Here is a 13,741-nt window from a genome sequence, read left to right on the forward strand (position 1 = left end):
GCCAATCTGCACCAGCTATAGAATTATCTGTCTCTAGACTTCTCTGCTATATTAAGAGATTAATGATCACTAATATTTCTTATTGTGCACCTGTAACAATACATATGCTCATGCAAATAATATCTTACAAAATCTGAGCATCTCAGGTTTGGTGATCGCCAGGAACGGGGTCCAGGAAGGGAGAGCGCGTGTGGGGGTTAGCCAGGCAGAGTAGACAGCGAGTAAGCTGGTGAGGTGGTGAGTTAGTGATAAATGTGCTCCTGTTGCCAAGCATCAACAGGCAGAGATCTGAGGGCGAGAGCACAGGTAAGAATGAGGGATGAAGTTCAGGAGGCTCAGAGGGGATCCTGGGAAAGACTGGGGATGCGGATGTCTCTGCGGACTTAGTGACAGCCATGGCTGCAGATATGAGACTGGCTACTGTCAGAATATCTGACACTTTATGAGTGGGCAGCCACAAAAAGCCTGCACAAAGGAGGTGCCCAGAGACACCTGGAAGAGATGAAAGCAGAGAGCTCACAGGCATTCGGTTAAGGGAGGGTCACAAAGTGCGACCCTTCCAGAGCACACTGAATTCTCAAGTGGGTCCCGCTTCATCCAATCTTGGTAATACTATTTTTATGGCTTCACCAAAATAGTGAGATGAAATGAACAAGGTCAAAAATGTTTGCTGTGTGTGTGTGTGTGTGTGTGTGTGTGTGTGTGTGTGTGTGTGTGTGAGAGAGAGAGAGAGAGAGAGAGAGAGAGAGAGAGAGAGAGAGAGAGAGAGAGCGCTCAAATGCTTATCCCAAGAGACTAGGTAACAGCATTTCATTTGTGTGGAGAAATGCCTCAGATAAGTCTAATGCAAAAATGTAAGTAAGGCATGCTGAAGGAGCCAACAAGTGTATTGATGGTGTATAGCATAAGAACCTAAGTGCATATCAGAAACTCCCTGTTCAAACCGAGGAAGGTATGAAAGTTCACTCACCGCACTGACAGTGACCCATCCGGAACACTGAACTCTAAAATAACTCTACCAATTAGAAAACAATTCGGGTTAAAAACACTGATTAAAGGAAAGCAGGGTTTTAAAGGTAGGAGTTGGCTCAGTGATCTAAGACACCTGCCACCAAGCCCAAGGACCTGTTTGAGTCCTGAATATACAAACTGTCCTGACTCAACACAAGTTCCATGTAATTCATAATCATAAAGGCTTAAAGAAAACATATTTCAGTTCGTTAAATTTTATTTTGAACATGTCTTTCCCTTATTTTTTTTTTATTTTATGTTTATGGATGTTTTGCCTGCATGTGTGCCATTCCTCATAGAGACCTTAAATTCCCTAGAACCTGAGTTACAGACAGATGTTGGCGCTGGGAATTGAACCCTGATCCCCCAGAAGAGTAGCTAGTGCTCTTAAAATTGCTAAGCCAGCCCCTAAATTTTAGGTATTTTGAGAAAAAAAATGCCAGAAGCCCACTGGTTGAATACTTAACTTAAAGTTACATGTTTTGGGGTGTGAGTGTTGGGTAGAATACTTGCCAAGCATGTGAAGTTTGAGTTCTGTCTCTAGTGTGAGTGTGAGTGAATATGTGTGTGTGCACGAACACACATGAGCACCCTCACTATTTTCAAGATTTATGTATACATCAGAACGCAAGCTTTGGTCTCTAAGTCCATTAAAATGTCTCCCAACTTAAAACAATGCTGGTTAATGTCTCATTTAGTGAAAGAAGTGATTACGATAAGTAGTTCACTGAGGCCTAAGTATGGTCTGTGACAATCCAACCAGACATGGCAAGAAGATTTTCATCTTTTGTGACACAGCTTTAATCCAAATACTGGAGGTTAGCAACAAGAGTTAAGGAAATAAGCTGGGATTCTGCAGCTACAGGTAAGAGGCCTAGGGGTGCCTTTCAGGGAAGCGAGGGTGTGCTGGAAGGTCTTTCCAGACCTCAACCTCCTCCTCCTCCTCCTCCTCTGTTCTACACACAAACCTCATTTCATCACAGGCATTCTACAAACGTTCACGGAGCAATCACCATGGGCTTGTGCAGGACGCTGAGTGCTGAAATGTATTTCACAATGCTAACGAAATGGGCGACAAAGGCCAAACAGATGGACATCATACCTCGAGAGCCACCCCATTACAGAAAACTCAGAAGCACAGAGGAGAGGCCACACTGGAGTCAGGTGAACTTCAGACAGGTGAGGAATAGTTTTGAAGACCAGTATATTAGGCTGAGAGGGGAGGAAACCCGAGGGAGCTGGGATGTCTGTCTAATGGCTTAGAGACACAAATGCCACAGTGTTGGGATGGGTAGATCACAGGGTATGTGGATATGTTTAGGGAGAACTCAGGGGGCACAGACTTGTGGGCACTGCAGAGTCACTGGCAATTTGAGCTTGCTGGTTTTCCCACAATGCTCCACCCTGCATGCCAGCTCCCACGGTTGCCTTCTGTAAACCAGTCCTGTCTTTCCAGGAAAAAAGAAAACCTGCTTTTCTGCCCAACTAAGGTCGGATCTTCCTCCCAGTCTTCAGTAGTTGGGGAGTTTACAGCCAGGTAAAGACATTTTCAGGAGTACAACTGAGGATTCTCAGTGTAGGAATCCACTTTACATCCTTGATAGCAACTGTTTCTGTTCTTTACAAAAGTTCCACTTGTGTCCCCCCATCCCCCCAGATCTGCTCTTTCTAAACTAGTAAAAGCTAGTTTTCTGGAACTAGATTACAGACAGACTTTGGCCCATTTAACAAGGTCAGACTGTTTATTCTTGACAGGATTCTTTCCCACTGCAGAAAGGTACTTTTAAATGCCACATTCCAGACCCAGTGCCAGTAAAGCCATTGAAGCATATCTTCCCACAGGAACAGAGACCATGTGCAGTCCCTACCTCTCTGAAATCACCCAGCCTTCACAAGGTGCAGACAGTATTTAATGCCAACATGAACTCGACCGACAGAAGTGTGTCCACCAAGTACTCGAAAAACACGGCCTCATGGGGAACCTTTACGATGAAATTAATCAAAACAAAAGTTGGGAAAAAAATAAAAACAAGTTTGCTTTAAAAAAAATAAAAAGAAACAAATGGCAGAAGGTAAATCTGAAATTTTATACCGCTATTCAAGCCTACAAGTCGTAGAGCTTCTTATTCCTTGTTTTGGGGTTTTTTAATGGTTGAGCTGTTAAATTTACTGCCCCATTGTGAGACTCCTAAGAAGCCTTCAGAATAAACACAGGAGGAGCACTATAGTAAATTGGCCTACACTTTCTTTTTCTTTCATTTCCCGAGACAAGAAAAGAAGGTAGCTATTCCTCCATGGTCTGAGGGATTTAAAAACCACCAGTGCCTTCGAAGAAGTTAGGCCCAGCAGTACCCCTCACTTCCTATGTCTGTCCCTAAAGCAAGACTGGGGTCAAAGAAGAGGGTGGGCTCAGCCAGGGACATCACTGAGAAACAGACAAGGAAATAGTCTGAGGTTGGCTGGAAAGCCAGCATTGTAGCAACATCCTTCAGAAAAGGAACCTTAAGTTCTGGAGAGACCTGTAGAGATAGAAACATCACCTCTAGCCTTTTCAAGTGCTCTTGTGGATCGAGTCAAAAGGCCTACCATAAAGGAATTTATCAACAATCTTCATGGTTACACCAGACACCTTGAGAAACCTTCATCGTTAAATAAAGACACCGCATACAGGAAAGTGTAAGAGTTAGGGTGGTGGGGGAGGGTTTGTGATCATGAATCAGGAAGGACAAAAATCCAAAGGTAACCGGACATCCACACAGACATCCACAATAGAAATGTTCCTCTGCTGGGGCTCAAGAGGATCAAGTTATTATCAGAAACAACAAAACGGAGTGAGATAATTAGACCAAATCTGTGTCTACGGACTTACAACTATACCATGTTGTAGGCTGTGCCGTGCAGTGGGAGGAGTTGGAAATGTACCCACCAATTCATTTGGAAAACAGGGAGCTGGGACTCGAGCTCAAAGGACAACGAAACACTTAGTGGTATTAGATACTTAGTCGCATAAACTGATGTATATGGCCGGTGAGGACAGAAAGGGAGGTTGGGGCTGCCCTGAAAACAAAGGTACAAGCCCCACGCAGGGACTCAAGAATCAGGCCTCGCTGATTCACCCACCCCGTGTAAAACACGAACCGAATGACTAAGAACAGTTAAGCCAAATGTTACAAAATCTCATTCACATATGTTGACGTGTACTATGAGATTATTAAAGCTCAGACGAATTGAAGATACGGCTATCTCCACTCCACCTGCCCCCGCCCCACACGGCGGTCGTGACACAAGCTGTTCACACAGTCGAATAATTAGAGGACACAGAACTCCTACTTCTAGAAACACTGTTTTCCATTCAATTCCAAGGCCATGCATGTCTCACAGTCTGGGTACAGAAACAACACATTCGCGTCAGGCAAGCTTACGAAGAGGAAGTCGTCCCAAGTACATACAGTTTCCGGTCACGGCACGGAAGCGTATTCCCATAGAAATGTTAAAGGGAACAGACCGAGAGACGCTGTCATCTTCTGGAGCCTCGGGGAGCCACTGCTTGCAAGTTTTAGCTAAAGCACCCAGTCTCTGGAACTTTAACACGTGCAGTCGTTACATGTGAGTCTGATCTCAGGCTTCTGGGCTCTATTGACACCATAGATAATGTTTAGGACAAGATTTAGAAAGCCAAGGGGCAACCACTCTCCACGTACACCATACCTGGACGGGACATGCTGGCCAAACAGGTACAGAAGATTTGAAAGAAAGCCAGTTCTTTCTTGTGCGTAAAATAGTCCCTAGGCAGGAGCACTACAGTTCACCTATTTTTGTCTAGAACTAATTCTTAACAGTCATCACTTAGGTGGGCAGATGAATGCCTATCTTTTATGGACAAGAACAGTCATGGAGTCACCTTGCCAGCAGGGCTGGTGTAATAGGCACACATGTGCACACCCGCCTACAGCGGTTTTCTGTACAGCGCAGAATTCATTCTCTTTTGTACATGGGAGAAACTCATACAGTGGTCATCGGTGGCTGCCGTGACTGTGAGCAGAGTCAGCCTATCAGATGGCGACTCAGCCGTGTTTTATTACCACCGACAATGAGCAACAGAGGATCTGGGCGAGTTCTCGTGTTTGCTTTGGCCCTGGCATTTTCCACGTACGCAGCCCTGGGAATCCTAAAGAAAACGTGTCCTGTTCCCAGTTCTGCACTGCCCCCCATTGTGTTCCACTTCCCTCACTGGTCAAAGTGAAAACGAAACCCACACAAACACCCCATTGTTAGCTATGAAATATGTACTGGCAACAGCGAGTATTAACAAAATAGTCCTGTTAGTGTCAGGGCAAGATGCTGAGACCGGAGAGCCTTCCAGGAGCTTTTCCTGCTTTAGAGGTGTGTCCTGAACATTCGCTGAGGTGCTGAGGTGACAGGACTTTGGGGTTTTTCCATGACACCCATGTAATGCTCAGGGTCTGATTCATTCAGTATGCACTGGCAGCCTCTGAAGGCTTCTGTGGGAGCTCCTCAGCTGCTGAGGCCGAGGCTCAACCCCTGCCAGGTCTCCATAGTAAACACCACATGCACGGAGAGGAAACAAACATAAAGAATTTATTTTCTCGTGTAAAAGATGACATTGTTCCTCAACTTCTGGTTCTACTTCACTCTGTCACTTGAGCGTGCCAACTGGGTGTCATTCAAGGAGTTTATTCCAAGCACACACACAGAAAACAAGTGCAGATAACTTGATGCGCACACGTCCTGTGAGCCTGAATGCAGACAGGTTCTGGAAGGACGATGCTGTGACCCTTGTAAACATCCCACATCCTGGCACAGGTGACCAGTGTGGCCTTCTCTGGTTCTAGCCTCGGTAGATCCATAAGCCATGTGGCTCTACAGAACAAGAGATTCTTCCTGGACTGTATTTTCCTGTCTCTAAAGATACATTCCTTCGTGTGACTGTTACGTTCAGATCTATTTCCCAATTCTGCTTGTAAGCGCTGAGAGCAAAGACCTGTCCACTTTAGTTCAGTATCACCTCTAAGGTTCGTGGACAGAACCTGGCACAGAGGAAGTGACTGGTAATTGTTGACTGAAAGCCAGAACTCCATTTCCTTTCCTTTCCGAGGCATATAAAAGTCTCTATCTGAAATTGAATAGTTTCTTTAGTATTTACCAAGTGCTAACAACACAGAGACAGGGACACACACACACACACACACACACACACACACACACACACACCCCTATATCCCTGGCTCGAGGCAGTGTAAGCAGTTCAAATAGTGTCAAACTGGCAGTACTAAATCTTCAGAATCTGATTAGTACCATTAAAAATCTCCTTAATTTTTTTTTTTGTACTTTGTATGGCTCTAACAAAAGCCTTATTAGGTTTACTACTGTCTTTGGTGATTTTTACTTGAGAAATGTTTGCAAGACTTTAACATGCCTTTAATATGGAAGATGTGGATGGATACAGAGCTTTGGAGGAAACTCACACGTAAAAATGCCATAAAGCTTTTATGGACAGATGTAAGAGTACATACAAGCTACTGTTAAAACAAATAAACCAGCCATGCAGAGACAGGTGAAGAAAACAGGAAACACTGTCTAGTCATTCTCCTACTCCTTTATTTGGAAGAATATAAAACCTCTTCTACAGCTTGCTAATGTCAAAATGCACCAAGTCAGACATAATGTCCTTTAGTAATCAGAGACACAATAATTCCTGTGTGTCCCTCAGCTCTCTGCTCAGGACAGAAAGTTTGATTCAGCCAGGTGACCGGCTTAGTAAAGAGGAGTATTATAAATGCAAGACCTGGGTTCAAACCGCCTACCAGTCCTCATATGAGACCAAAATATGGCATTTAGCTTTCATGATTTTTGCTCAGAGATTCCAGCCAAGGACCCAGTCAACACCTTGATACGGAATGAGCTTGGACATTTGAAGGTTTGACTGAGTCTTTTTGCTTTAATGCCAGTGAGTAGCTATGCGGAATACTGAAACCATTAAATGTATAAGCAATCCTTTCCTGATCTTTCTAAAGACTCAAATACATGTGTCAACATGTTGGCATTTCTTAACTTATCCATTAAAAGAGTATTTCTCAAATGCCCAGGAGAACATCCAGGTGGAACAGGACTGAGTTTCTCAGTTCAAATGACTCACGGCTGTTCTATAAATAAAAGCCCCAAATAACTTCCAACAAGATAGAAAATAGTGTGAAAGCTGTTTCTCCAGGGACGGGAACAAACGCTCATGCTGTGTAATCATGAGGACAGGCGCTTGGACCTCCGGCCCCATATAACAAGCCAGGCATCCCACAAATAACTCTAACTCTGAGAAAATTGGCTGCTTCTTCTGGCCTCCTCATACACACATGCAGCCTGCACAAGCTGACATACATTTACATGCATGCACGCATGCTTTCTCTTGCTCTCTTTTTCCATCTTGCTTATTCCTTTTTAAATAAAGACATGCTAGTAATGCCAAGGAAAGGACAGTCAGTTTCTGAAGGGGTTTGAAGGAAAAGCTGTGTGAGGCAAGCCTTGGAAATGAGCGATATACACATGTTTTTTTTTTTTTTTTTTTTTTTTTTTTCCACAAGCAGTTAAGATGGTGGTCTCAGGTCAGTTAACTGGCAAACCTCTTGTCGGTCTGCAAATGAAGTGGCTTTCCATTTCCTTGTGTGACATAACCTACTGTAAAATGCCTCTATTTCTAGGTGGTGGAGTGCAGCCTATTAAATGAATACTAAAAATAACGTATCAGTTCAGTCTGAAAGACAGTGATTGTATTTTTATACAGTTCTGTAAAAATCAAAGCATCATTTTATTAGGTAGAGTTTTCCTGTGAGCAGAAAAAATACTAACAGTGGGAAATGTTTTAAATGCAGTACCCTAAAGAAAACATACCTCTTAATATTACCATTAAATTCTGAGCATCATTTTTTGGAATGAAGTCTTTCCCTTTACTGTGTCACTGTGGTAAATATAATATAGACAATACAAACTAGACATCACGTAGTAATAGCTGTATACAGTTTGCCATTGCCCTTTTGGGGGGGGGAATAGGAAATCATTAGTCTGTATTTTCCTGCTTATTCATGCCAACTTTCAGCAAGAATGAGGTGTCAACTGATGTTACTCACAAGCTGGGTTACCATTCTTCAAATTTAACAAAGAAAAAAAAGTTAAGCAAAACCCAACTGGGTTTCCTGTTTTTATTTTTAGTTATATGGCCAATTGAGGGGGATGAAGATGACTCATCCTCTTCCCCCAAATGAATGTGCCGAGGAGAAGTTCCTTCATCTGTTCTCTCATGAACCTCTTAATCACAAAGCCTATTCGAGCTTCTCTCCAGGGCCCCCCAAAACAGGCCCAGTAACCTTCATAGGGAAGCACAGCACCTCCCTCACCCTTCCCACTGGGGAAGCTCACAGATTCAAGTCCTTTCTGGTGTGATTATGTAAAAGTCTCAGGGCTTGCTTCAATCCAGCCAAAGCTGAAGCCTGTCCTTTAAATGCCCTCTCAGGCCTTGTCTTCTCCCAGGCACCGGCAGACACCAAGTAAAGGAAGATTTATCTTTCAAGAGCACAGTGTATTTCCAGAACGCTCCAGAGCAATCTGGTGCCACGGTTAAGTATCCAGTGCCGGGAATGGATGGTTTGCAGGCTACGGGATTTCTGAGCTTGGTGTACAGAAGAGGCAAAATGTAAGTTTTGTGCGTTGAATGTTCTTCCTGGACAAGTGACTTTTCTCCGTTGTCTCCACTCCTGGACTCCCACTTTACGACGGACATTGCAGGACCCCCAGAAGCTGTTTTTCTGTGTGAAATGCCAGCTTTCTTGGAGCACATGTATCAAGGACAGGAGCAGCCACTCCTTCCCTCACATTGTACCATGGCCAACAGCATCACCTCACATTTCACAATGGCCGCCGTCTGGGCCAGTGTCCGATTTCAGAGCCTCTTTGAGGCTGAAGATGGATCTTTTTTTCCTCCTTAGTTTTAACTTGCTGTGTCTGAGGTCAGCATTCCTACAGCTTTGTTCACGGTATCATCTCCTGTTCGCTAGTCACACAGCGAAGGAAGACTGCTCCATTTCTAGTGACTCACAAATTTACTACATACAGAGCAGATTGTAAGAAAGGAATTACTAATACTGACTAACAGGGTGCTCCTCTTAGACTCTGTAGACTTCAACAAGATGGACTAGAAAGAGAAACTGGGGTTAATTAATGGTAGGGCTATTATGGCCCTGCATCTGAATGAGACAAAGAACAGAAAGGCTTCAGTGCTCTGCCAAAACAGGTCCTCAGTTCCTCTCTACTCTGGCCCATGTGAAGCCTCCATTGGGCTAGGAAGTGAGTTTCTCTCGTCCCACACACAGCTTCAGGAGTGCGTTATCCCGCCTGGGTGGGTGATGTAGCTGTTTCTCAAGTTACACTGCTGAACACGGGTGGTACTCCTTCTGCCTGCTCTACCCTGACCTGAGCTGTGCCCTCTTCTACATTATGTATGCAACTTAAAAACACAGGTTATAGCAAAACGCATTTAGAAACTTGTAACTGACTCCTTACTAGTGGCTAAGGTGCCAACAGGCATTTCTGCGATCAGCTCCCATCCATATAACACACCCATTCAAAAGCGTCTGAGGTCGTAGTAATAAGCAAAGCCACAGCTAGTAAGAAAGCACACAGTCTAAGTGTGGGCGGAAACAGCATGAGGAACATGAAGGGGGGGGCAGTTTGTCAATAAAAACCAGAAATCTAAGTTTGATGAACAGTGATCTCACTTACCACCGAGGTAAGGGCCATCTGAAAGCTATAGATGCGAGCGAGGCCAAAGTCAGCCAGCTTGATCTGTCCACTGCTGGTCACCAGAATGTTCTGTGGTTTCAGATCGCGATGCACTACTCTGTGAGAATGAAGAAAGTCCAGACCTCGGAGAAGCTGGAACATCATATCCTAAAGGAAACAGCAAACATAGCATCAGCAGATGCTTAAGGCAGGTGTACTAACCATGCAGTCCCCAGCAGCTGCCCAAAGGACACTGTAAAACACTTAGCTTTATGATTATTACTTAGCATTATTTTACTAGGAAAGGACAGCTTAATAATAGTTTCCCCTGGTATAGGAAATGTTCCGGAAGGCTATACCTCAAAAGATGCTGGGGGAAGGGAAATAGGAGGACTGAGCGCACTCGGGAGATCGAATTTAACTTCACATACTTTTACTTATTAGGTAATTTCCACTGTCAGTATATGGCAAATTAAATATTTTTTAAATGTTATTCTTTTTTTTTTAGCGTTTATACATAAGTGTCACTTTTCTTAAAGTTTTCTGTTTAGTAACTAATTTAGCCTAATCCACAATACTGAGATAAGTCGCCTTATTTCCATAGGTCAAGAAACGAATATTCTGAAGTAAGCTAGATACTGGCTCAAGGTCATCACAACACCAGGGTCTAGATCTAGTGAAGAGTGTAAAAGCAAAATAAAACACAGGACAATTTAAATCTCTTAACACGGTCCTTTATTAGTTAAACGAAGCAAGGAATACGGAAAACAAGGCAAGCTATTTAAAGTCCCTGACTCCGTGTTTTCACTATGGCTATTTCTCCTGCCATCTCTGCCCTGAACTTGAGCTGTTTGCTTCCCATGACGGATGGTAAGCACCTGAGCTATGAGTCATAATAAAGCTCTTCTCCTTCAAGGGGCTTCCAGTCACATACCCCGTCAGAGCAACATAACAGTTACTAATGCAAAATTGGTATGGGAAGACAGATTGTTGCCTTGACAAATCTGGCCACGTAGCTCACAAATGGTACACGTGGTCTGCGAGAAGCATGTATAAGCTGCAGGCCAGAGGAGGCCTAGGATGCTGTCAACAGGACTTGCAGGAACAGTCTAGTGGAGTGTGCAAGACCAGGGTGCCAAATGTACAGCAGACTGCAATCACGAGTTTTCAGAGGTAACAAGAAGTCAACCAGGAATCGGACTACAGACGACTGAGAAGACCAAGAAATATGACTGAGTTCTGTTGTTCCCCGACTGTCTGAGTGAGGCTAAATTGAAACTCATGGGATTGTTAGGCAGAAGATACTTTAAGATGCCAGGAATGAGTTTCAGTCACACGTTCCTTGTTCTCCTCCTATTCTTCCCTTTCGCAATCATTGAGGGTGTCTACTCCATGTTAGTGTAACTTGTTTTCCGACTTTATAGGGGCTCACAGCTAGGAGTCCGCCCTGAATCTCAGGAGGCTTTGGATGTCTGAACAGTGCTGGACTTATTATCACTGGGGATTCTTGAAGCTAGACTGGATAGAGTTTGTGTTAATGATGAAGTGGCCATGAACCTATGAGGGCCAGGAATGGAGTGCTCGTTAGCTGGCTGAGGCCAGGAGAGATATCTTGAGAGCATAGCTAGGTCACTCCTGGCTTGGCTTCTCTGTTTCTTGGCTGTCTCATACTTTAGCTGCAGTAGCTGGGACCTGCCACCCCCACTGTGCCTTCCTCACTGTGACAGGCTATTCTAAACCGGGAGACCAAATTAACCTCTCCCCACCTGACTTGCTTCTGTTCAATATTTAAGACCATCACTCAATCAGTTTACTGAGAAAAACACTGGTTGGGGGGGGGAAAGTTTCTAGAGTTTAGAATTGTGTCTTCTTAAAATCAAATTCTTAGATTTGACACCTGTCACATGGAGAAAAGAGCATTTACTTTTCCTAATACGAGCGTCAAAGAAACCAACATAATGCAACATGTGAGGATAGTCTCCAGCACACAGTAAGCATTTAGCAGATGGGAACTATTAGGAGGGGAAAGGCTGTTTGCCTCCTGTTTCCTGGGAGAGCCAGATTCACAAACAACTAAAGGAACATGGAGCCAACACTGTAAGGTCAGTGTCCACACGGTGTGCAAAGGGGCCATGCAATGAGAAAGGAGCGTGGACATGATTTCTCGGGTCCCCTAATGGACATTCTGTGCCGGCAGGAGCTACGTCCTAAGCTTCCAAACGTGGGTATCTCAGAGAGGGCCTGCTCTGGTGAGGGGTGGCTTTGCAATTCTTGGGGACGACTATCAGTCAGCAGCAGTGTGAAAACGAAACACAGTTTGCCAAACTGAGTCGTCTTTTGCCGAGGCAAATCCATCTTTATTGGGAACACATGCACACGGCTTGTAAGCGCTGGACTTTTAAAAAGCGTGACTAACTTCACGTAATGTCATGCTGGCTCATCGCCCCACTTCCTGTCCACGAAGCATCGTTCTCTTAACGGAGCACAGGGAGTCTGCTCGCTTCAAGCTGCACTGATCAAACAACGTAAGCAGACAATTCACAGCACAAGGCCCCGGGTTGGGTTCTCAGGTCCAGAAAAAAACAAAACAAACAAAACCAGATCCTTACCCCTCCCCCCAAAAAAACCCAACCCAACCCAACCCAACCCGAAAAACCCAAGGTAACTGGCACACATAACCAAAAGGAAAAAAAAAAAAAAAAAACTGAAAAAACTTGGACCAACAAATTAATTAATAAAGCCCACGTGAACTTATAAAAAGCCTGAACTATAGAGTAAAACAGTATGCGTTGCCTTTGTGTTTTAACATAATGCATTAAATATATAGAACCTTAAGTTTAAAGAAGAAATGTATGCTAGAGGGAGAAAACCTACTTATAATTAAACTACTGAGAACAGAGAAAATATCACTGTCAAATAACCTTTGTGGATCTTTATGTTTTCTTTTTGACATAACATATATTATATTTATGGAAATAAAATGTATTTAAACAATAGTTAACATGTTTGTGGTTTTTTTTGTGTGTTAAATTACGATTTATTAGATTGAAAAAAGGTCACTGGGTAGAAGTCCTGGCTGTACAAGCCTGATGACCTCAGTTTAACCTCTGCAATCTACAGTGGAGGGAGAAAAATGACTTCAAAAATTTGTCCCTAGATGTCACACACACACACACACACACACACACACACACACACACACACACACCGAACTGAACTATTGGGAAGATATTGTAAGTTACTACTTTTACACAATGTAATTTTTAATGGCTATGTGGTCTTCTTTCCTGGGGTGTGTTGTAAATATATTACTTAGTGTCATTTGGTGTCATTTTTGGCACCTGTAGTAGACAGAGGTCAAGCTCTTTGTTCAAAGCAGTGGTTCTCCATCTGTGGGTTGCAACCCTTTTGGGGATGGAAAGACCATAGACCATAGAAAACCCATTCCAACTGATAACAGTAGCAACATTCCAGTTATGAAGTAGGAAGGAAAATAATTTTATGGCTGAGGGTCACCACATTATGCGAAACTATATTGCCAGACTTGACCCACCAACTTAAAAAATGACTTATATTTATTTGTGAATGCTTAGTTCTTATAGCTAGGCTTGTTCCCAGCTAAGTCCTAGAACTTAATTAACTCGTTTACTCTAATCTATGTTCTGCCATGTAGTCCGTTAACCTGTCCTTCAGCCCGGACAACCTTTCCTCCCTCCATGCCTAGCTGTTGAACCTCCAGCCCCCGAATTCCTGCCAGAGTTCCTATCTCTGCCTGGACGCCCTGCCTTCCCTCTCTGGCCTCAGGTATAGGCCCTCGGCTCTTTATTAAACATCAGAAGGTGATAGGGGAGAATGTTTACAAAACACTGAGTCAACTGGTGCTTACTAAAAACAACACCAAAGTCTGGACAGTATCTAGTTCTCCACTGGCACAGAAATCAAC

The 13,741-nt window shown here is 43.8% G+C and overlaps 1 protein-coding gene across 1 annotated transcript in view; it reads right to left on the bottom strand.

Moving 5' to 3' along the window:
• CDK6 (cyclin dependent kinase 6) overlaps window positions 1–13,741 on the bottom strand; it is a gene marked incomplete at both ends in the record, with an annotated part of 167,544 nt that overhangs the window by 75,377 nt on the left and 78,426 nt on the right. Inside the window, one exon of the mRNA XM_080936408.1 lies at window positions 9,799–9,966. Within this exon, the coding sequence (XP_080792534.1) occupies window positions 9,799–9,966 (168 nt within the window). The remainder of the gene's footprint in view (window positions 1–9,798; window positions 9,967–13,741) is intronic.

Source organism: Micromys minutus (genome assembly GCF_963924665.1).
Source record: "Micromys minutus genome assembly, chromosome: 23".
Lineage (NCBI taxonomy): Eukaryota > Metazoa > Chordata > Mammalia > Rodentia > Muridae > Micromys > Micromys minutus.